This window comes from Mobula hypostoma, chromosome 8 (assembly GCF_963921235.1).
Source record: "Mobula hypostoma chromosome 8, sMobHyp1.1, whole genome shotgun sequence".
Taxonomy (NCBI): Eukaryota; Metazoa; Chordata; class Chondrichthyes; order Myliobatiformes; family Myliobatidae; genus Mobula; species Mobula hypostoma.
This window is the reverse complement of record NC_086104.1, coordinates 158,283,162-158,307,657: the sequence shown is the minus strand read 5'-3', so window position 1 is coordinate 158,307,657 and position 24,496 is coordinate 158,283,162. Positions and strand designations below refer to the sequence as shown.

The 24,496-nt window shown below is 43.5% G+C and overlaps 1 protein-coding gene across 2 annotated transcripts in view; it reads left to right on the top strand.

Annotated features, from left to right (window-relative positions):
* piwil2 (piwi-like RNA-mediated gene silencing 2) overlaps nucleotides 1-24,496 on the top strand; it is a 121,621-nt gene that overhangs the window by 52,329 nt on the left and 44,796 nt on the right. For both annotated transcript variants that reach the window (XM_063057220.1, XM_063057219.1), the window contains 5 exons: nucleotides 8,158-8,271; nucleotides 10,904-11,092; nucleotides 17,169-17,253; nucleotides 20,028-20,117; nucleotides 22,518-22,658. In XM_063057220.1, the coding sequence (XP_062913290.1) occupies nucleotides 8,158-8,271; nucleotides 10,904-11,092; nucleotides 17,169-17,253; nucleotides 20,028-20,117; nucleotides 22,518-22,658 (619 nt within the window). The remainder of the gene's footprint in view (nucleotides 1-8,157; nucleotides 8,272-10,903; nucleotides 11,093-17,168; nucleotides 17,254-20,027; nucleotides 20,118-22,517; nucleotides 22,659-24,496) is intronic.

Here is a 24,496-nt window from a genome sequence, read left to right as displayed (position 1 = left end):
TGGACTTTTGGTGACTTGTAACATTCTCCCAGGAATGAGGCTTATTATTGTTCTTAGCAACTTTAAGACTTTCAGTTTAATATCAAAGTTCTTTAGTTTGCTGCAGATTACATTCAGGGAGAATTACAAAATTTATATTAAATGTCTACCATTGCCTATCCTACATTTGTTTAATACACTTTCACAATCTGTTTTTGACAAGATACTTCTGTTTTCCAGTTTGTTTGTTGGTTTAAAATTGGGGTAAGTGGCTTGTTGCGGCCAAGCGTTCATAGCAACATCGCATTTTGATCCTTGGATGTTGACTCTTCCTGTAACTGAAGCAGAACTCACCAAGCATTAGATTGTTCAGACATTCAGTTATGAATTTCAGATGTCTGATACTAGAATGCATATATTTAAGCTGAGAAAGGGAAAGTTCAAACGAGATCTGCAGGAAAAGTTTTTAAGTGGTTGGTGCCTGGGGTGTGTGCCAGGGGAGGTGGTGGAGGCAGACACAGTACAGTAAGTGGCTCTTAGATTGGCATGTGACCATACAGAGAATGGAGGGATGTGGACCATGTGCAGGTAGAAAGGATTAATTAATAAAGCATCATTAATTTCTTTAGTAGTTATAGAAGCAGGATTAGGCTATATGGCCCATCGAGTTTGCTCCGCCATTCCATCATGGCTGATTTATTATCCCCTCAACACCATTCCCCTGTCTTTTCCCTGTAACCTTTAACACCCTGATTAATCAAGAGCCTATCAACCTCTGCTTTAAATATACCCAATCACTTGTCCTTCACAGCCGTCTGTGGTAACAAATTCCACAGATTCACCACTCTCTAGCTAAAGAAATTCCTCCTCGTCTCTATTCTAAAGGGGCACCCGAGAATTTCCAGGGATCGCAGGAGAAAATGGGTGGAAGTATTGTCACGTATTCATTAATACGAAACTCGAGAGCATGCTTACTTGGCTGAACAAGTGCAGAATAAGCCACTCATAGCTTTTCAATAGAAATAAGCCTTTGAAATACCAGGAAGCAGTTGCCAGGTACTTCCTCCATTCTGCTACCTATATACTCTGCTGCAGATCGGAGCATTAACCCTCTATTTTAACCAATTAACTTTTCCTTACCAATAGTTAATTTCTGTGCCTTTGCAAGCCACCCTCTTACAACTAACAGGCAATTCTAATCGTCAATTTCCAAACTAAAAATAGTACCACAAATTTTAGGAAATATCTAGATGGAGTGAGCAAGGATGTGGCAGATGTTGTTGAGCAGAAAGTGATGTAATTTACATGAATTTTTTTTTGAGGGAATTGAACAGTAAAATTCAAACATTGGTTTTGGCCTTTAAACAATGTGCGAAAAGCTTGAAAAGAAGCAGACGCAAAAAGGGTTGTTCAAAAGTGAGAATTCATTTGTATAATTTAAGGTTGAAGATGCTAACTGAAATAACGGAATTTCTTCAAGTTGGCTGAATTTGGAGTATTGTTCTGGTTGTCGTGAGATTCATCCGAGTCATTCAGAGTACAAGGAAGGAAAAAAAATGTTTATGGGGTAGAAGCTAAAATGCTGGTGTGGTTAGAAAAAAAAAGGACTGGTTAATGAGGTTGGCATAAATGGATCTCGTTAATGAGGAAGAGAATAGGCATAAGTGGATGTGGTTAATGAGAGAGTTAGCATAAGTGGATCTTTTTCCAGTTGACACTAGGTAACAAGTGTTACTGTGGTTTTAACGTTTTATATTATAGATACGTGACTTGAATGCGGGAACAGAAGGTATGGTTGCCAAGTTGAGATTCATTTATTATTCACACGTATGTCAAAATGTACAGTGAAATGTGTATTTTGTGTTGGCAATCAACAACTAAATGATGTGCTGGGGCAGCCCGTAAGTGTTGCCACACATTCTAGTGTCAACGCAGCACGCCCACCATCCTGCCAGAACAGAAAACAACAACAGTAAAACCAGACAACAGGAATTCTGCAGATGCTGGAAATTCAAGCAACACACATCAAAGTTGCTGGTGAACGCAGCAGGCCAGGCAGCATCTCTAGGAAGAGGTACAGTCGACGTTTCAGGCCGAGACCCTTCACCAGCAACTTTGATGTGTGTTGCAACAATAAAACCAGCATCCCCACGCACACACAGACCTCCAACTCCAGGAAAGGCCATCAGGTCTCCAGGCTGATCACTCAGACCATTAGACTGCAAATCCAGGATTTCCGATTGACCTTCAGGCTTGGAGTTTCAGCATCAACCCCTGGAATAGCCCATGATGAGACCCCGTGGCTCCAACTCAGAGTGTGCCAGCTGACCTGCCAAAGGGTGTGCTGGGAGCAACCCACAGTGTCACCACATATTCCAGTGCCAACAGAACAGCACTTAACTTTCAGCAGAACAGCACAAGCAAAAACAGGAGTATAGTGAGCAAAAGCGGATGAGCTTAGAGCGTGGATCAGTACTTGGAGCTATGCTGTGGTGGCCATTTCAGAGACTTGGATGGCTCAGGGACAGGAATGGTTACTTCAAATGCCGGGTTTTAGATGTTTCAGAAAGGACGGGAAAGGAGGCAAAAGAGGTGGGGGCGTGGCACTGCTGATCAGAGATAGTGTCACGGCTGCAGAAAAGGTGGACATCATGGAGGGATTGTCTACGGAATCTCTGGGTGGAGGTTAGGAACAGGAAGAGGTCAATAACTTGGTGTTTTTTATAGTCCGTCCAATAGTAACAGGGATATCGAGGAGCAGATAGGGAAACAGATCCTGGAAAGGTGTAGTAATAATAATAGAGTTGTTGTGGTGAGAGAGTTTAATTTCCCAAATATAGATTGACATCTCCCTAGAGCAAGGGGTTTAGATGGGGGGGAGTTTGTAAGCTGTGTTCAGGAGGTTTCTTGACACAATATGTAGATAAGCCTACAAGAGGAGAGACTGTACTTGATTTGGGATTGGGAAATGAACCTGGTCAGGTGTCAGATCTGTCAGTGGGAGAGCATTTTGGAGATGGTGATCATAATTCTATCTCCTTTACAATAGCATTGGAGAGAGATGGGAACAGACAAGTTAGAAAAGTGTTTAATCAGAGTAAGGGGAATTGAGGCTATCAGGCAGGAAATTGGAAGCTTAAATTGGGAACAGATGTTCTCAGGGAAAAGTATGGAAGAAATGTGCCAAATGTTCAGGGAATATTTATGTGGAGTTCTGCATAGGTACGTTCCAATGAGACAGGGAAGTTATGGTAGGGTACAGGAACCGTGGTGTACAAAGGCTGTAATAAATCTAGCCAAGAAGAAAAGAAAAGCTTGCAAAAGGTTCAGAGAGCTAGATAATGTTAGAGATCTAGAAGATTATAAGACTAACAGGAAGGAGCTTAACAAGGAAATTTAGGAGAGCTGGAAGGGACCATGAGAAGGCCTTGGCGGGCAGGATTAAGGAAAACCCCAAGGCATTCTACAAGATGTGAAGAGCAAGAGGATAAGATGTGAAAGAATAGGAAAGTGTGTATGGAACCTGAGGAAATAGCAGAGGTACTTAATGAATACTTCACTTCAGTATTCACTATGGAAAAGGATCTTGGTGATTGTAGTGCTGACTTGCAATAGACTGAAAAGCTTGTGCATGTAGATATTAGGAAAGAGGATGTGCTGGAGCTTTTGGAAAGCATCAAGTTGGATAAGTCACCGGGACCGGATGAGATGTACCCCAAGCTACTGTGGGAGGTGAGGGAGGAGATTGCTGAGCCTCTGGCAATGATCTTTACATCATCAGTGGGGACGGGAGAGGTTCCAGAGGATTGGGGGGTTGCGAATGTTGTTCCTTTATTCAAGAAAGGGAGTAGAGAAAGCCCAGGAAATTATAGACCAGTGAGTCTTACCTCAGTGGTTGGTAAGTTGATGGAGAAGATCGTGAGAGGCAGGATTTATGAACATTTGGAGAGGTATAATATGGTTAAGAATAGTCAGCATGACCTTGTCAAGGGCAGGTCGTGCCTTACGAGCCTGATTGAATTTTTTGACGATGTGACTAAACAATTGATGAAGGTAGAGCAGTAGATGTAGTGTATATGGATTTCAGCAAGGCATTTGAAAAGGTACCCCATGTAAGGCTTATTGAGAAAGTAAGGAGGCATGGGATCCAAGGGGACATTGCTTTGTTGATCAAGAACTGGCTTGCCCACAGAAGGCAAAGAGTGGTTGTAGACGGGTCATATTCTGCATGGAGGTTGGTGACCAGTGGGGTGCCCCAGGGATCTGTTCTGGGACCCTTGCTCTTCGTGATTTTTTATAAATGACCTGGATGAGGAAGTGGAGGGATGGGTTAGTAAGTTCACTGATAACACAAAGGTTGGAGGTGTTGTGGATAGTGTGGAGGGATATCAAAGGTTACAGCAGGACATTCATAGGATGCAAAACTGGACTGAGAAGTGGCAGATAGAGTTCAACCCAGATAAGTGTGAAGTGATTCATTTTGGTAGGTCAAATATGATGGCAGAATATAGTATTAATGGTAAGACTCTTGGCAGTGTGGAGGATCAGAGGGATTTTGGGGTCCGAGTCCATAGGACGCTCAAAGCAGCTGCGCAGGTTGACTCTGTGGTTAAGAAAGAGTATGGTGTACTGGCCTCCATCAATCATGGAATTGAATTTAGGAGCCGAGAGGTAATGTTGCAGCTATATAGGACCCTGTTCAGACCCCACTTGGAGTACTGTGCTTAGTTCTGGTCGCCTCACTACAGGAATTCAATCTGCGCCTTGTAAGGCATGAAAATGTCTGACGCAGGCCTCTCATGGTCTGAGTCAATGTTCCCTCCCTCCCTCCCTCCCACTACAGGAAGGATGTGGAAGCCATAGAAAGGGTGTAGAGGAGATTTACAAGGATGTTGCCTGGATTTGGGAGCATGCCTTATGAAAGCAGGTTGAGTGAACTTGGCCTTTTCTCCTTGGAGTGACGGAGGATGAGAGGTGACCTGATAGAGGTGTATAAGATGAGAAGCATTGATCGTGTGGGTAGTCAGAAGCTAACTCCCAGGGCTAAAATGGTTGCCACAAGAGGATACAGGTTTGAGGTGCTGGGGAGTAGGTACAGTGGAGATGTCGGGTAAGTTTTTACGCAGAGAGTGGTGAGTGCGTGGAATAGGCTGCCGGCAACGGTGGTGGAGGCGGATACAATAGGTCTTTTAAGAGACTTTTGGATAGGTACATGGAGCTTAGAAAAATAGTGGACTATGGGTGAGCCTAGTAATTTCTAAGGTAGGGACAAGTTTGGCATAGCTTTGTGGGCCGAAGGGCCTGTATTGTGCTGTAGGTTTTCTATGTTTCCATGTAACAAAATGACAGCAAAATATGCCCCTTTCCTCCTCCACCCACCCACTCACACAGACAGACCTCCAACCCAGGACAGGCCACCTCTGGCCTCCAGTGGACTCACACACTCACAGACATCAGGACTCTTGACTTTCATGGTGGGTGCGGAGACCAAGGGCCTTGGCCATTAGACATTGACGTACAGACATCTGATTGATCGATCATTGGTATCATTCCTAGGACTTGCAGATGACAGGACCTCGAACTCTAGGCTTTGAATTTCAGACTTGCCTACTTGTATACCAAGGAAGTTAATGCCTCTCATGCCTCTTGTCCACATGGACCTTCAATTATGGGACCCACTGACCTGGGGTTTACTCACAATGGAATTCAGAAGGATGAGGGGGGAATCTCATTGAAACCTTTTGAATGTTGAAAGGCCTAGACAGAGTAGATGTGGAAAGGATGTTTCCCATGGTGGGAGAGTCTAGGACAAGAGGGCACAGCCTCAGGATAGAGGGGCGCCCTTTCAAAATAGAGGTAGAGAATTTTCTTTAGCCAAAGGGTGGTGAATTTGTGGAATTTGTTGCCACATGCAGCTGTGGAGGCCAGGTCGTTGGATGTATTTAAGGCAGAGAATGATAGGTTCTTGATTGGACGTGGCATCAAAGGTTCAGGGAGGAGGCGACGAACTGGGGTTGAGGAGGAGATAGAAAAAACGGATCAGCCATGATTGAATGGCAGAGCAGACTCTATGGGCCAGATGGCCTCATTCTGTTCCTATGTTTTATGGTCTTATAATAAAAAGGTAAGTAAGAAATTGTGAAATGACAGGTGATAGGGAAGGAAGATGGGGTTGGTTTTCTGAATAGGGACATGCCTGTTTAATGGAGCATCATGGGTAAGTATGATACCTACTTTGACATTTCACCTAAATGGTGATTAAATTATGGAGATCAGCCTGTGAGACAAACTAATCTGGATGTTTGAGTACGTGATTCAGAAAAGACGAGTGTGCAGACGTAACAAGTAAAGGGGAAAGCTAACAGCACATTATTTGTTATTTTTATAGGAGCACTGTACAAGCGGCTGCTGTTATCTAGGGTATCGGTTCAAGATTCAAGATGTTTAATGTCATTTCCAGTACATGGGTATAAAGGGAAAAGTTAATATTCCAATTAGATAAAGAATGTTATAATAAAAAGCAATGAACATAGATACATAGCTTATATATATTGATTCTATGTCCATGAAGTGATGCTAGACATTGGAGCGCCTGTACGTAAGGTGACACTGACAGGAAAGGATAAAGCAGTGGTGGAGGGATGGGTTCGTGAGTGGAGGTGTTGATCAACCTTATTGCTTGGAAAAAAGTAATTGTCTGGTTATCCTGGTGTGGATGCTACATAGCCTCCTCCCTAATGGGAGTGGGACAGCAGTCCATGAGCAGACCCGGTGGGATCCTTCATGATGTTGCTGGCCTTTTGCCAGCAACTTTCTGCATCTATGTCCTTGGTAGTGGGTAGGCTGGTGCCAGTGATGCATTGGACAGGTTTGACAACCCATTGCAGAGCCTTCCTGAGACCAGATCTGGAGTAATGTGCAGTGTAGTATTCTTAATCAAAGAAGAATGTTAATTCATTGGAAACAACATGACAGAGGTTTACTAGACTAATATCTTGAGTAAGTGGACTAACTTTATGAATGGTTGGATAGATCAGTGTAGCACAGTACAGACCTTTCGACCCATGATGTTATTACCATCCTCGAAAGTAGTGGATACTGGTAAAGCCCACCACACCACTGAGCACGTCTCCATGAAATACTATCATAGGAAAGCAGTCTCCATCATCAGGGACCCCCTCCATGCTCTCTTCTCACCTCTGGGCTGTCAGCAAGGAGGTACAGGAGCCTCAGGACTCACATCGCCAGGTTCAGAAACAGTTGGTACCCCTCAGCCATCAGGCTCCTGAACCAGATATAGTAACTTTACTCACCCCATCATTGAACAGTTCCCACAACCTATGGACTCACTTTCAAAGGTTCTTTATCTCATGTTACTTATTTATTTTCTTTCACATTTGCTGTTTTTTGCTTATTGGTTTGTCCGTCCTGTTGGGTGCAGTTTTCATCTTATTGTGTTCTTCAAATTTGCTTTGTACTTTGTACCTGCTAAGCTACCATCCTTAACCTGCATCAAGATCAATTCCCTACCACATAATCCTCTGTTTTTCTATCGCATATGTTCCTATCTTAAATATTCAATGTGTTTTTTAAAAAAGCTAAATAAAATCGACTTCTACCTTCCATCCATCTCCCCCCCCCGCCATAATTTCCTTTCCTAATCATCTCAAATTATGCCCTCTCATATTAGCCATTGTTTCCCTGGGAAAAAACATTGGCTGTCTACTCTGTTTATGTCTCTTATATTAAAGCCTGGGCTTATACAGTCATCTAAGCATTTATCCACAAGAGTTTAGGAGTGAGCCCTGAGGCTCCCACTTGTTTCTTCTTGTGAGAGAATCAAATACCAGGATCATAGTTTTAAAAAGTAAGCTGTCATCATTTAAAAGATGTTGCAGTGTTCTCTGAAAGGAATAGTACTTGGAAATGTCTTCGGAGGGCTGAGGAAGCAGTCAAAATGTTTTTAAGATGGGTGGATTGATTATAGATAAAACAAGAAGCAAAAGGTCACAGAGTAGGTGAAAGTTGTAGGCAAATGAACAGTGGGGCAGGCGGAGAGGCTGAGTGGTTCTGAGTCGTGTGACTGTCTGAAACCTGCCAATCACGAGCTGATTGCAACCATCTTGATCAAGGATAATTCAGTTTTTCCTTCTCCCTAATGACATTTTTCTTTTCCAGACTGCAGATCTGGCCGGGATACGCAGCCAGCATTCGTAAGACCGAGGCAGGATTGATGTTACTGGTCGATCTGACCCATAAAGTAATCCGGAATGACTCTGTTATTGATGTTCTGTGAGTATGTGGCATGAAGCCAAGTAGGTACTAAAGAATGTTGAGGAAATGGTTGGCCTTCTGTCCTGACGATAAATGCTAGTTTTGAGTTCAGAATCAGGTTTATTATCACTGGCATATCTTGTGAAATGTATTCCTTCACGATTTTCCATTGTAGTGATGTAAGTAGCACAGTGCCCAATTCAAAGCAGGAGGTACTTTAGCTGATTCCCTTGTGCATTTCTAATAACCTTGAACTCCAGCTGTTCATGAAAATCGTGTATCTATTTATTTGGTCAGGCAGCATCTATGGAGAAGAGTACAGTCGATGTTTCGGGCTGAGACTCTTCATCAGGTCTGAAGAAATTCAATCTTTTGTTTTTCCCTCCAGTCCTGATGAAGGGTCTCAGTCCGAAACTTCATCTGTACTCTTTTCCGTAGATGCTGCCTGACCTGTTGAGTTCCTCCTTTATTTGGAGATACAGCACGGTAACAGCCCTCCTGGCCTAATGCCACAGTAAAATTTATTAACAGAGCACATACATGTCACCACATACTACCCTTTTCTTTTTCCTGCGGGCATACTCAGCAAATCTATAGAACAGTAGCTGTAAACAGGATCAATAGACGAACAAGAGGATAGAAGACTCCAAACTGCAAATGTAAATAAATAGCAATAAATAATGAGAGCATGAAGTAACAAGTGAGGCCATCTCAATAGATGAGTATCGTTAACTTCTCTTGTGCAAGAGCCTGATGGTTGACGGATGAGCTTGCTATGCCCAATTACACCCATTCATTCGTTACGTGCCATGTTGTATGACGAGGTGATCGTGGTCTTTCCATGACCATGATTGTTCTTGGCAAATTTCTCCACAGAAGTGCTTTGCCATAATCTTCTGGGCACTGCCTTTACAAGAAGGGTGACAGCAGTCATTACTAATACTCTTTAGACCTATCAATATTCAGTAGGTTTCAATGAGATTCCCCAACCACCACCATTCGTCTAAATTTGTTTGTTCATTTGTTACGTGCCGTGTTATATGATGTGGGCAGTCCGCAGTTATGGTCACTCCATGACCATGATTGTTCTGGGCAAATTTTCTACACAAGTGGTTTGCCATTGCCTTCTTCTGGGCAGTGTCTTTACAAGACAGGTGACCCCAGCCATTATCAATGCTCTTCAGAGATTGTCTGCCTGGCGTCAGTGGTCACATAACCAGGACTTGTGATATGTACCAGCTGTTCATACGACCATCCACCACCTGCTCCCAGACCCTGATCTGGTGGGGGGTGGGGGCATTAGGTGTTGCATCTTGCCCAAAGGTGACCCGCAGGTTAGCCTAACACCACCTTTGGTAGAGACACATCCCTACCCTGCCACCCACAATGACCAATAACCAATAAACCTACTAACCCTAACCCGCACATACTTATAATATGGGAGGAAACCCATGTGGTCTCGGGGAAAACGTACAAACTCCTCACAGACAACAGCAGAAATTGACCCTGGGTCGCTGCTGTTGTAATAGCACTACCCTAACACGGGTTCCCAGCCTTTTTTTTTGCCATGGACCCCTACCATTAACTGAGGGGTCCACAGACCTGGTCTGGGAATCCCTGCCCAAACTGTTACACTAGCGTGCTGTGTCTTGTTTCCTTCTGAAACGCCAGTCCTCCAGCTTTACCAAGCTCTACATTAAGTGCTGAGTGCTATCAGAATGAAACAGGCCATTTAGCCCGTCTTTGATTTAATTCCTGCAAAGCTGGTTTCATCTCCATTTTAACTGTAAATCTATTGTTCCCTTTTCTCACATCAGAATCAAGTTTATTATCGCCGGCATGTGTCGTGAAATTTGTTAACTTAGCAGCAGCAGCAATTCAATGCGCAATACATAATATAGAGGAAAAAAAATATTAATAAATAAGTAAATCAATTATAATAAGTGTGTATTGTATAGATTAAAAATCATGCAAAAACAGAACTAATATATATTAAAAAAGTGAGGCAGTGTCCAAGGGTTCAATGTCCATTTAGGAATCAGATGGCAGAGGGGAAGAAGCTGTTCCTGCATCGCTGAGTGTGTGCCTTCCGGCTTCTGTACCTCCTACCAGATGGTAACAGTGAGAAAAGGGCATGCCCTGGGTGCAGGGAGTCCTTCATAATAGATACTGCCTTTCTTAGACACCGCTCTTTGAAGATGTCCTGGGTACAGAAGTTTTTGAGTGTATTTGTTGACATACCAAATCTCTTCAAACTCCTGATGAAGAATAGTCGCTGTCTTGCCTTCTTTATAACTGCATCGATATGTTGGGACCAGGTTAGATCCTCCAAGGTCTTGACACCCAAGAACTTGAAACTGCTCACTCTCTCCCCTCTGATCCCTCTGAGGATTGGTATGTGTTCCCTCGTCTTACCCTTCCTGAAGTCCACAATCAGCTGTTTCATCTTACTGAAGTTGAGTGCCAGGCTGTGACACCACTCCACTAGTTGACAGATCTCACTCCTGTACACCCACTAGTCACCATCTGAGATTCTACCAACAATGGTTGTATTGTCAGCACACTTATGGATAGTTTTTGAACTATGCCTCTGTTAAATAGCTGCTGCCCATGTATCGCTGTTTGTTCTGAGTGATGCTTTCCTATATAGGCATGTTATATACGAGAAAAGCAGCGAGAACTTCCAGGATGTCTGTCTGAAAGAGCTGGTGGGCAATATCATCATGACCAAGTACAACAATCGCACCTACCGCATCGATGACATTGACTGGGACAAGGCTCCAACAAGCTCCTTTTGCATGGCCAATGGGAAAAGCATTACCTTCTGCGAATATTACAGGTCAGCATTTGGTGATTTGTGCATCTTCCAGCATCTGGATGTCGGTGGCAAAAGCTCAGCAGAATTGTTAGACCAGGGGTTGGCAACCTTTTTGCCTCTGTGGGCCGGATCACATATTAATGAGGGGACGGTGGGCCAGATACATGCCATAAAAAACTTGGAATATGGGAATTATCCATTTAAATACATCTAGTTATGTTTTGCCTCAAATTAATGAATAACGCATGCTAGAAAATCATTTGTACTTGACCAAGGATGCCAATTAGTAATCAAAGAACTCAGTTTAGTTGCAATTTATTTCAATCATCTTTTGAATCTATTAAAAGGACACAGAATCTTTAAACATAAAACTTATGAACATGATGCATTGAATGGTGGTAAATTAAGTATAATAAAAAAGAAAATTTTAATACAAACAGTCAATAAATCATTGTGAAACTTGATGCTGTTTGTTGCTTGAAAGCTTCTCAGTGTTGGGTGTCAGACTTGTTGATTTCAAGAGCAAGACATTACCCAGATGGGCATCAGTCAATCTTGTTCTCAAATGGTTCTTGGTGTGCTTCATTTTTGAAAATAATTGCTCACACAGATAAGTGCTGCCAAACAATGATGCCATCTTTTTTGCATGGTGCACTAAGTTAGGATACTTCCCACTTGAATGAATATATTTTCTATAGAGGTCAAGCACTGACACATCTTCAGAATGAAATTTCGATCTCAATATGTCATCACACTGCATCTCAATCAATTCCATTTGAAAAATTTCTGATGCAGTGTCAACTCATTTGCATGCAAGCGAAAATCAGCAAAACAAGATGAAAACTCTTTTCTCAATTCTTGGACCATATGCGCGAAAAAAAAAATTGGTTTTCCCAGCTTGCTCAATGAAGAAGTAATGTAGTGTCCAAGTGTCTTGGAAATTTCGGCACTCAGTGTCTACCTTCCTGTGTTTTGCATTCATTGCCATTGGAATTGTTTTTCTTTGATTTTATTTCCAAATGGGAATTATTCAACAAGTATTGTAGCACATGTAACTATCTGGATATTTAGCGTGGATTTCTTGTTAAAACACAGTGACGCTGTTTCTGTTTACAAATTTGAACGATCCCATCTGAAAACCTGCGCGTACACAGAGAGTATCTAATACATATTAATAAGGTAGTCTGCCTTCCCGTCATTCGTGTATACTAGTGTTTGGTTTGGAGCAAAACGGAACCTGGGGCCAGTGTAACAAGACGCCATGCATGTCCATCAGTGTGGTTGCGTGAAACACTCAGGATAAGGAGAAAGTGCTTGCGGGCCGGATAAGTATAGTATCCCAATATGTGCCTGCGGGCTGGTCAAAATACCCTCGTGGGCCGTATCTGGCCCGTGGGCTGTAGGTTGCCTACCCGTGTTAGACTATGCATAGAAATAATTAGGAAGGCTAATAGAATGCTGGGCTATATAATGCAGTCAGTGGAGTTCAAGTCAAGAGATATTCTCCTTAAGCTGTATAATGGGCTTGAGGCCACACAGTTTTGGTCTCCATATTGCGTGAGGGGTGTGAAGGTGCCGGAAGGAGTTCAGAGAAGGGTGACTGAGCTCATTCCAAGTTTGCAGGGTATGAACTATGAAGAAAGGTTGAAAGAATTATATCTTTTTGGCCTAAGTAGATGTAGAATGAAAGGGACATGATAGAAGTGTTCAGAATCATTAAGGGTATAAGTAGGATGGATGTCAGCTGCTACATCACAATTAATCCATCAACAAGGGCACAGGGCCAAAGGTGGAGACTGGTTAAAGGGAAATTTCAGACTAATATCAGGAAGCGTTTCTTTACACAGCGAGTTGAGGACACACGGAACAAACTACCGAGTTGTGTAGTTGAGAGTTGTACCTTTGAGACTTTCAAATAAGATATTTGAACACACTGTGTGCTTAGGAATTTGGCAAGATTTGTTGGGCTGAATGGCCTGTTCTAGTCAAAACTTTCAAATGTTCTAATGTTTGTGGTGGCCAGTCTGTAACCGAGTATCTTGCTGGCCGTTTTCATAGAGATGGTTCAGGAGCCTGGTGCAACCTTCTCTATATCAGTGAGACCCAATGTAGGTTAGAGGAACCGCTTTGTCGACCACCTTCGATTCGTCTGCCACAAAAAGTGAGATTTCCCACTGGCCACCCATTTAAGTTAATAGTCATTCAGCCATACATCTTTACTCATAAATACAGACAAGCGAGACAGTGTTACTCTAGGCTCAAGGTGCAAAACACAGTACCAACAGTCATACACAGCACGTATAGAAGTAAACATAGCAGTCAGGCAGAAATTATAGTCCAAATCCTGGAGTCCATGAATGGTGCAACAGGCTGTAGTTGAGCACAATACAACTTGAGTTCTGCCGAATGAACTCGGGTGGGCAGCACTGGTTCCCACATGGAGGCTGCATCACACTGCACCTGACAGTCTGCTGGAGCGCCCCACTCTGATGCCCCTCTCCTGGTGAGATGCGAGCAGGCAACACCGTGGCTTGTGGCCGAGTCCTCGCTACATCCAAGGCCATGTAGCTCCCCCTCTGTCCACTCCCACTGTTGGTCAATAAACCAATGAATTGGACTTGCAATATTTCACACCACCAATGTCTAAGAGTCTTGCTATCACAAGAAAAACTGGGCACGGCACCCTACGTGACAGATAACAGATATCATTCACCGGAGTGGCCACTGCATGCTGTGTCGCGCCGCCATCTTCTCCTCCTCCTCCTCCTCCTCCATGTCTCATTTAAAAAAGACAATAACACCTTTGGTTGGCCCCATAGAAGCTGCTATATCTAAGCATTCTCCTCCCCTATCAGATTCCTCTTCAGTCCTTTACCTTTTCCACCTATTCCCTACCAGTTTCTTACTTCATTCCCTTCCACCCCACCTATCAACCTTCCCTCTCACTTGGTCTTGCCTTTCACCTACCAGTTTGTACTCCTTCCCCTCTTCCACCCAGTCTTATTCTGGTTTCTCTCCCCCCCCCCCTGCCCCCACCCCTTTCCAGTCCTCATGAAGGGTTTTGGCCTGAAATATGGACCGTTTATTCCCCTCCATATTTGATGCCTGACCTGCTGAGTTCCTCCAGCATTTTGTGAGTGTTGCTCAAGATCTTCAGCATCTGCAGAATCTCTTCTGTTAGTGAACGTGATGCGTTTTATTTTAAACCATCCAGTAGCGTTTTTGATTATTACCAAGACTAGTTATAGATGCTTTTCTAAAGTTCAGAATATTAATTGAATTAAATTCCACAGCACGCTTGGTGGGATTTGAACTTGGAGTACAGATTTCTCAGTTATTGGTCCAGCTGCCATACACTAAATAACTGTAGGATCAGTCTTTCTCAATGTAACAGTATGTAACTGCCTTTGATGTACCTGTACCCATAAACACTATAGAAGACACGATCAGCCTTCCTTAAGAATGAACCTGCGGAAAGCAACTGGCCCTGGCTGTGTGTACTCAAATCCTTCATGGATCATGGACTTAGGCTGGCGTCTAAGTCTAAGGCCTCCGTTGGTCAGAGTTGACCATGGATATTGCATCTCAGCTGTCTAGATACGCAAGCCTGGGCAGTACGATATGGAGAGCAAGCTGTTCCCAGGTGGCAATCTCCCCCTCTGCACACATCCGATGAACCCAAAGGAACGGCAGAGACCGATACAGTTTGGTATCAGCAACATCGCAGGAGTTGCCAGTCAACATTGAACTCAGTGAAGGGTTGCCTTAGGGACTCCAGCTCTGCACTTTTCCCTTGAGGTTCACTTCCAACGCCTTCCCCATGAGCGGAGGTTTGAGATCAGAGTTTTCTTTCCAGCTGAGCTGACAACCACTGTTGACAAGCCCCATCTGCCCGCAGCGACTGGTTTTAAGGCACCAGGAACCTGCCTTTGCCCCTTCTCCTGTCAGTAGAAACGGTTCTGCCAGGCTCAGTAGCTCAGCCACACATGAAGGCCAGGAGCTGGTCCTGGTTGTCAGAGGCTATTTGAGGTGCATGCCATTGGTAGTATTTAATAGGTAATTGGAGCTTTCCCCATTACCACCCCCAGTTGTAACAGCCTTAAAGCTGGTGTATTCGGTTATTTTTAACGTCACCCTGCTCCAATCTGAAGCTCCCACCTGCTTTAAGACTACAGTCATCTTAGTGCCAAAGAAAAATATGGTCAAGTACCTAAATGACTGCTGCCTGATGGCTCTGACATTTACAAACATGAAGTGCTTCAAGAGGCTGGTTGTGGCATGGATTAGATTAGATTAAAGATGTAAAGATTAGCTTTTTTGTCAGATCTATATCTAAACATGCAATGAAATGCATTGTTTGCATCCAATAAAATAAGTGAAGATTGTGCTGGACAGCCCAGAAGTGTCACCACACTTCTGGTGCCAATGTACATATTGTGGTTAGTGAGTTGTGGGCATATCATAGCAAAAACGTAGGGTTAGGGTTGTGAGTTGTAAGCATCACGTCATTGCAAAGACTTATTGGTTAGGGTTGTGAGTTATGGGCATGTCATTGCGAAGATGTAGAGTTAGAGGTGGTGAGTTGAGGGTATGTCATTGAAATGGGGGGGCGGGAATTGAGAGAAAATAAAGGATAAAGAATACGATTTAGGATATCCATACAGATCCCACTGATGCAAATGATGCATTTCCCTGATGTTTCGATGTAAGCATGACAAAGCTCATCGTCTTTGTTTGAGATGATCTGTTTGGATGGCATGCAGAACACAGCTAATTACTATGTACCTGTGACAAGATCAAATCAATTACGAAAGAAAGCCAACAGCAACAAGATATGTGAGGGAGTGACAGAGCTACCCTGTGGTATAGTGTGAGCTTGCAATGCGGGTAACTTGAAACATACCTGACGTGTACAGTTGGTATGTTACCTTGGGACAAGATGGGCATTCACCGTCGTGTTTTCTGATTCGATATGCAGTTTCAATATTTATAAAAGGAAAACAAAATTGATTTGATGACTTCTTTCATGTATTTAAACTTATGATACAATCTGTATAATTGAACGTGCCATGCTGACTTGTGTTCTGTTCCTTTAATTGTTTTTTGCCTTTCTGGATTTCCTCTGTTTTTAGTTCAGATGCTTCTATGACCCCTGACAGTCGGAGCACTACAGCACAGAAACAGGTCCTTCAGCTCATCGAGTCCATGCAAACTGGTATTCTACCTATTCCCACCAATCCACACCTGGACCATAGCCCTTCATATCCCTCCCAACTATGTGCCTATCCAAATTTCACTTAAATGCTGCGATCAAACCCACATTCACCCCTTCTGGCAGCTCATTCCACACTCTCAGCCTTAGGTTCCCCTTAAATATTTCACCTTTCACCCTTAACTGGACCACCTAGTTCTGGTCTCATCCAACCACAATGGAAAAAACCTACTTACCAACTCTATCTTTCTGTGTATACCTTTCTAAAACCTCCCCTCATTCTCCTACAATCCAGGGAATAAAGTCCTAAACTGTTCAACCTTTCCCTATATTCTTGGGTCCTCAAGTCTTGGCAACTTTTTGGTAAATTTTCTGTGCACTTTTGCGATCTTTTTGATATCTTTCGTGCAGGTGGGTGACCAGAACTGCACACAATAGTCCAAATTTATCTTAATTAACATGCATCCCATCTGCTGTACTCATTACATTGATTTATGAAGGCCAATGTGCCGGAAACTCCCTTTCCGACCCTATCTACCTGTGACACCACTTCCAAGGAATTATGGATCTGTAATTTCAAATCTTTGTTCTACCACTCTCTTCAGTACCCTACTGTTCACTGTAAGTCCTGCCCTGATTTACCCTTTCAGAGTGCAACACCTCACACTTGTATGCGTGACTTCCGTCCACCATTTTCCATCTGTCCAGATCCCTCAGGTCCTGATAGACAAACCTCATAAGAATTGCATACCCCAACACTGGCTGAAGTTACCCAGTCTTGATGCAGAGATTTGACCTGGAGTTGAGAGAGCTAGGCAGTGGGGTGTGTTGAATGGTGTCTCTCTGCCACTGCCTGTTGTTAACCTGTTGAACTTGCTGTTGCAGCAAAAACTATGGAATTACCATTCAGGATCTGAACCAGCCTCTTCTTGTACATCGGCCGAAGCCAAGACGAGGACCACAGGGACAGGTACAGTGCGATCTGTACGGTTATCCCAAATCGCATTCTTTACCCTTTATTTTCTTTTGCCTCTCCCCTCTTCCCCCCTCTCCCCCGCCCCCACTGCTGCTGAGATCCAATTTTTAAAAAAGACTCCTTCTGTCTTCAGGTGATTTGAGCAGAATACCTTGTACACCACACTGTGTGATAGAGAGACAGAGTGGGGAGGGAGACACAGTGGGTCAGCAGGTGGAGACCCAGGTTCGGTCCTGATTTCTGGTGCTCATCTCCTGGCATGAGTTTCCCCAAGGTGCTCTCGTTTCCTCCCACATAGTCATTGAACACTACAGTACAGTAACAGGTCCTTCGGCCCATCTAGTCCAATCCAAACTATCCCTAAGATCTGTGGTTGGTCGTTGACTGCTGTAAGTTGCCCCTAGTGTGTGGACAAGTGGAGGGAATTGTTGGGAATCTGGGGAGAGTGAATGGCTGCTTGCGGGAGATGGGGCTGTTCTGAGCTAGCACGGACTGTGTGAAATGGTTTCCTAAGGCAGCAATGTAGTGTAGCAGTTAGCATGCTTTACGGCACCAATAATCAGAAACCGTTGTTATCTGCAAGGAGTTTGTGCATTTTCCCTGTAACTGCATGGGCTTCCTCCATTCTCTTCCACATTTCAAAGACCTATGGGTTAGGGTTAGTGAGTTGTGGGCATGCTATCTTGGTACCGGAAGTGTGGCAACACTTTTGGGCTGCCACAATCACATACTTAGGTTTTATTTGTCGTAGATATAAATGACACATCTCTATGTTTTCATGTACATGTGCAAATAAAACTAATCTTTTATTTAGTATGGAAATGCATGTAGCCCCCCGGCCACCCTCAGGGTCGCTCGGCTCGCTGTCGTCTAGGGAAACAGCCCTTGGCCCCGCCAAACTGGGTAATTAGTTTGTGTGGATGCTGTGTGATGTACCCCACCTCGCCCAAATAACAGACAATACACCAGATACGATTAAATGACTTACAGTTTATAGATATTACTGGAACTATATAATTAATAGAGAATAAAGTATAAAAGGAAAATAACAGGCACCACACTTATCAAAGTTCAATCTTTTCGTGCACTAACAGTTGGAGCTCAGGACCCTTCTTCTTCACCCTGCGACCCCTCGGACCACCTCGACCGGCTGCCTGGGACCAACAACGGTGGTCGACCAGACGCTCCACACAAGTCCGTCTCCGTCTCCTCTCCTTGCCGAACGCCCTCCTCGGGGTCCGACCCCGTTAGTGGACATCACGGCACCTGGTTCATCCTCTGTCCCTCTCTCCCGCCTTCTGCCCCAAAACCCCGCGCATACAAATCTTCCAGATACACCAAAGTCATAACAACTATCCCAATTGGTTCGTAACATCCTCTTATCACCCCCTAACCCACAACAAGCTGCTAGCGCAAAGCTTTCTCAGTGTTTAACATAACAAAGAAGCATTCCCAATTATAACAAAGAAGCCATTTTAATTAGCCTCCGCAGTAACATAAAAGACAAAACCCCCTTACTTGCAGGTTGAAGCATACGAAGGCTGTACTGAGTGATTTTCCCTCTGTGGTGAAGCTCTTGTTATGATTTTAGTTTAACTCCTGCTAGCCTGGGAAAAGCAATGAAGAGTTCCATATTGGTTCCCAACCTGAAACATTAGCTCTGTTTTTCTTCCCGCAGATAAGATCTGACCTGCTGAGCAGCATTTTCTGTTGCATTTCCTTCTATACCCCCACCCCGCTTCACACAACTCTGCTTTCCGTAAGGACATAATTTTATTATTTTTTTGCTATAGCACGTTCTGTTACTACAGTTGATCGGGCTATTGAGCATGTTCACTCTTTCTCCTGCACTTCCATTGTCATCCTCCTTCTCTCGATATGAACAAAGAAAAAGTTCCTTGTGCCCTCCCTTTCCACCTCACCAACCTCCATGTTGAACAGATCCATAATTTGCACCAACTTCAGGAAACTGTGCTTCATCCGACGCATTTTCCCTTTTCCTCCCCTCTCAGCATTCCAGAGACGGTTGCGTTGACAGCTCCCTGCTTCATTTCTCCATCTTGCCTGTCCTCTCCCAGTGGAATTTCTCTCCACCCACTACCTCTGCAACTTAACATACAGTTGTGTTCTCTGTCTCCTGTTCTTATGAAATACCTGCAACCTGCTATGTTAACTCTGTTTCCATCTCTGTGGCTATTGTTTGGCCTGTATGGTATCTCCAGAATTCCCTTTTTTAAAATTTCATAATTATTTTGAATTTGCATTTTTTCTTTTTTTTTGTTAATTTAGGTCTCCTGTACCATCAGGAGACAATTCCAGTTTCTCTGTTCTCTCCACCTACCAGCTCCACCAACCCTGAACCTTTCCAGTAAATCTCCTGTGTGCCCATTCACAAAGGCTTTTTGGCTAAAGGTTGCTTCAGATGCGCACCAAAACATGCAGTGAAGTGTGTCGCTTACATTTACAACCAACACACCCAAGGATGTGCTGGGGAAGCCCACGGGTGTCACCACACATTCTGGCATCAACACAGTCTGCCCACAACGTTCAGCAGAACAACACAACACAACAAAACAGCAAAAGCCAGCCTCATGCCTCTCTCCCCCACCCCTGCACGCTCAGACACAGTCCTCTAACCCTAGTGCAGACGGTCTTTCCTTGACCTCCAGGCTCCACTAGACTTGTGAATTGTCCACATAATGCAGAGGTTAGTTTCAAACTGGAGACAGATTCCGTTTGTAATTTGTGTATAATTTTTTTAAATTTAGTTAATACGGAATGAAATACTACTTGTGCCTGAGCTGTCGTACATGACGGATATACCCGATCAGATGAAGAAGGATTTCCACACAATGAAGGTGGGTAACTGAACCACATCACGTCAAATGTGAGAATGTGGCAACTACTCATGCAGCCGTTTGATTGCAGGGTGAAGTACGTGCGCAAAGGGCTCTATCTTTTTGCGTGGGCTTTCGAGCACAAGTGTTTTTGTCTCGGCGGGCCTGGTTCGTTGTACCTGCACTGTAAATTGCCCAGGAGGAACGTTAATGATATTACTTCGTTGTTGTTCTTGTTCTGGTACAGGTAACGCGAACGCTTACAAAATTAGCTGGTGAACGCAAAGTCAGGAATTTACAAAGAACTTTATAATTTCTTTAGGGGCACAACTAGATGTGCATCATGTTGTTTACTGAAATAGAGAAAGTCTTTCTAAGTTGTATGATAAGGTAAAAGAGTAGCCAAAACCTAACAAGGCTACAGGAGAATAGGTTCTGCCCTTAAAGTAGTGACTGCCCAGAGATTTCCTGAGTGGAGCACACCAGAATGGGGTAATGTACTAAATTCATTATTATTGTATCACGATCAATAAGTTTTGAAAATTTTTCAGCCCACAAGGTGGAAAGCACTACAGATGTCCCAGTGAAATGGTTTGATAGGGTATGGAAGAACTTGTAATGATCACTATCATGGGAGGGGAGGCAATGGGGTCAATAAACTTTGAGATTAAAAGCAGGCAAGTTCCCAGCTCTTAAATAAGTAAATGTTTTGAGCTCTAAGGATTTGTAAACCTGTTGGATATGTACTTAAAACACTGATTCAGTCATGATCTTTTGTAAGACAAAGTATAAACTGAATCAGCTTTATTATCATTGACGTGTCATGAAATTAATTGTTTTGTAGCAGCAGAACAGTGAAATACATTAAAAATTGCTATAAACTTAATACTAAGGAATATATAAAAATAGGTAGTGCAAAAAGAACAATATAATGATTTAGTGTTAATGGATTCATTGTCCATTCAAAAAAATCTGATGACTGAGGGGATGAAGCTGTTACTAACACATTGAGTGTGTCTTCAGCTTCCTGTAGCCCCTTCCTGTTGGTAGCAAAGAGAAGAGGGCATGTCCTAGGTGGTGCGGGTCCTTATTAATGGATGCCACTGCCTTACGGCATTTTGACAATGCCCTCAAAAGTTGCGAGGCTAGTGTCCATGATGCTCGCTGAGTCTACAACCCTCTGCAGCTTTTCCCAATCCTGTCCATCAGTGTCTCCATACTAGACAGTGATGCAAATAGTCAGAATGCTCTCCACCATATATCTGCAGAAGTTAGCTAGAATCTTTGGTGACAAACCAAATCTCCTCAAACTCCTCATGAAATATGACCAGTGTCATGCCTTTCTTCTTTGTAGCTGCATTGATAAATGTTGGGTCTAGGATAGATCCTCAGTGATATTGACACCCAAGACCTTGAAGTTTTTTTTTAAACTTGGCACCAACATAATAAAGTTGCATGCCATCTTGGTCAGTGTGTCCCATCCACTACATAATGTACTGGGTGGGCACAGGAGTACATTCAGCCAGAGACTCATTCCACCGAGATGCAGCACGGAGCGTCATAGGAAGTCATTCCTGCCTGTGGCCATCAAACTTTACAACTCCTCCCTTGGAGGGTCAGACACTCTGAGCCAATAGGCTGGTCCTGGACTTATTTCATAATTTACTGGCATAATTTACATATTACTATTTAATTATTTATGATTTTATTACTATTTAATTATTTATGGTGCAACTGTAATGAAAACCAATTTCCCCCAGGATCAATAAAGTATGACTATGACTATTGCAAAAACTGAAATAGAGTATCAACCACGTAACCAGTCTGAGGGATGACTTTTGTCCAAGAAGCGCAGAGAGAATGTGTTAGAGAACAATCCTAGTTCAACAATTCGTTCAAAATGTGGCCACTTCATTTCGCAGGACGTTTGTGACAATTACTCAAATTTCAAAGTAAATTTATTAACAGCGTACGTCTACAGTATATTACCATATGCTGCCTGGAGGTTCAATTTTTTGCAAGTGTTTGTGGGAAAACAAATACAATAGAATCAATGAAAAATTACATACAACTAAAACTGACAAACAACTAATGTACAAAAGATAAACTGTGCATAAATAATGCTGAGAATGTGAGTCTTAGAGTCCCTGACAGTGAGTCTGTAGGTTGTGAATCAGTACACGGTAGTGGTGGGTGAAGTTATCCACACCGGTTCAGGAGCCTAATTATAGGATAATAACTATTTCTGAACTTGGTATTGTGGGACAAAAGGTTCCTGTACCTCCTGCCTGATGTGGTGTGATGAACAGCCTTGAAGTGATATTTTCTTAAATGGAAAAGGGCTTTCTGAATAATGGTGTGTGAACATATTCCTCTGTGCTTCTAATGGTTCTAATTTCCAGGTTTCCTTTGATCTTGCAGGACATGTCTGCACAGATTAACAAAAGTCCTGAACAGAGTGCTCTGGCTTTGAGGAAACTCCTGAACAACATCAAGGAAAACGCCAGTGCTCAGGAGGAGCTGTCCCTCTGGGGTCTCGACATTGACAGTGATGTTTTTGAAGTGGGTCCTGGTGATTTGTCTTGTTAAGCTGTTGGAATTTGGCAGAGGGGAGTGTTACAATTCTGTCAAAAGCTGAGCGTTACTCCAGTGTGGAGTCAGGCAAACCCTTGCCTTTCTGAAACTCTGTCTGGACCTTGTGGTCCTTAGGCCATATGTGGTGCAGCAAAAGGTGGGAGAACCGTTGCCACTTGTACAGTGAAAAGTTTGGAATACGCTCAGTAGTCACTTTATTGGGTAGAGGAGTGGAACCGGAGGTGGTCTGCCGTAGCCTATCCACTTCAAGATTCGATATGTGCTTTCAGAGATGCTCTTTCTGCACACCACTATTGTAACGTGTAGTTATTTGAGTTACTGTCACCTTCCTGTCAGCTTGAACCAGTCTGGCCATTCTCCCCTGACCTTTCTCTTAACAAGGCATTTCTTTTCCCACAGAACTGCCACTTACTGAATGTTTGTTTTTCACACCATTCTCTGTAAACTCTACAGATTGTTTTGCCTAAAAATCCCAGAAAATCAGTTTCTGAGATGCTGAAACCACCCCATTTGGCACCAAAAATCATTCTATGGTCAATGTCACTAAGATCACATTTCTTCCCCGTTCTGATGTTGGGTCTGAACCTCTTGACCAAGTCCGCATGTTTTTATGCATTGAGTTGCTGCCACATGATTGGCTAATTAGATATTTGCAATAATGATCAAATGTGCCTAATAAAGTGGCCATAGAGTGTACACCTACAGAATGAGGGAGCTGCCCTCTTCCACAGCCTTAGAGTCTGGCAGAGGGTTGTCAGTCCACCTGCTTCCTGGTTTTGGAATTCTCCAGAAAACTTGGGAAAATTTGTGTTCTCCCCAACATGGTGTCCTTGACTCTTCCATAAGCCTGAGGCAGATCAGATTTTGGTTTTTACCTAAGATTAGTTTTATTTGTATACATCAAAACATGTCAGTGATAATATAGTCTTGAGGGCATACTGGAGGCAGCCCATGAGTGTCACCAACACAGCATGCCCACAACTCATAACCCTAACCGGTACGTCTTTGGAATGTGTGAGGAAACTGAAACACCTAGAGGAAACCCACGTTCACAGGGAGCACATACAGTGTCCTTAAAGACAGTGGTAGGAATTGTATCCTAATCACTGATGCTGTGAAGCATAACATAGTTGCTGCACTACCTCCATTATTTCATCTTGGAGGATGCAGCAGGTCCCAGAGGCTGCCCTCGTTCAATGTGATGTTCTTCAGGTAGAGCAATGCTGCTCCGTCCCTTTTGTGACTGTTCGGCTGCCTCTCCATTTCCTGTAATTTTTTCTATGACAGGAAAGATACTAGCGTGGATAAAGCAGTGGCTGATTGGCAGGAGGCAAAGAGTGGGAATAAAGGGGGCCTTTTCTGGATTGCTGCTGGTGACTAGTGGTGTTCCACAGGGGTCTGTGTTGGGACTGATTCTTTTTACAATGAATTGGATGACAGAATTGATGGCTTTGTTGTAAAGTTTGTGAATGATATGAAGATTGGTGGAGAGGCAGGTAGTTTTGAGGAAGTAGGCTACAGGAGGAATTAGACAGATTAGCGCAAAGAAGTGGCAGACGGAATACAGTGTCGGGAAGTGTACAGTCATGCACTTAGATAGCAGAAATAAAAGAGTAAACAACAGGAATTCTGCAGATGCTTGAAATTCAAGCAACATACATCAAAGTTGCTGGTGAACGCAGCAGGCCAGGCAGCATCTCTAGGAAGAGGTGCAGTCGACGTTTCAGGCCAAGACCCTTCGTCAGGACTAACTGAAGGAAGAGTGAGTAAGGGATTTGAAAGCTGGAGGGGGAGGGGGAGATCCA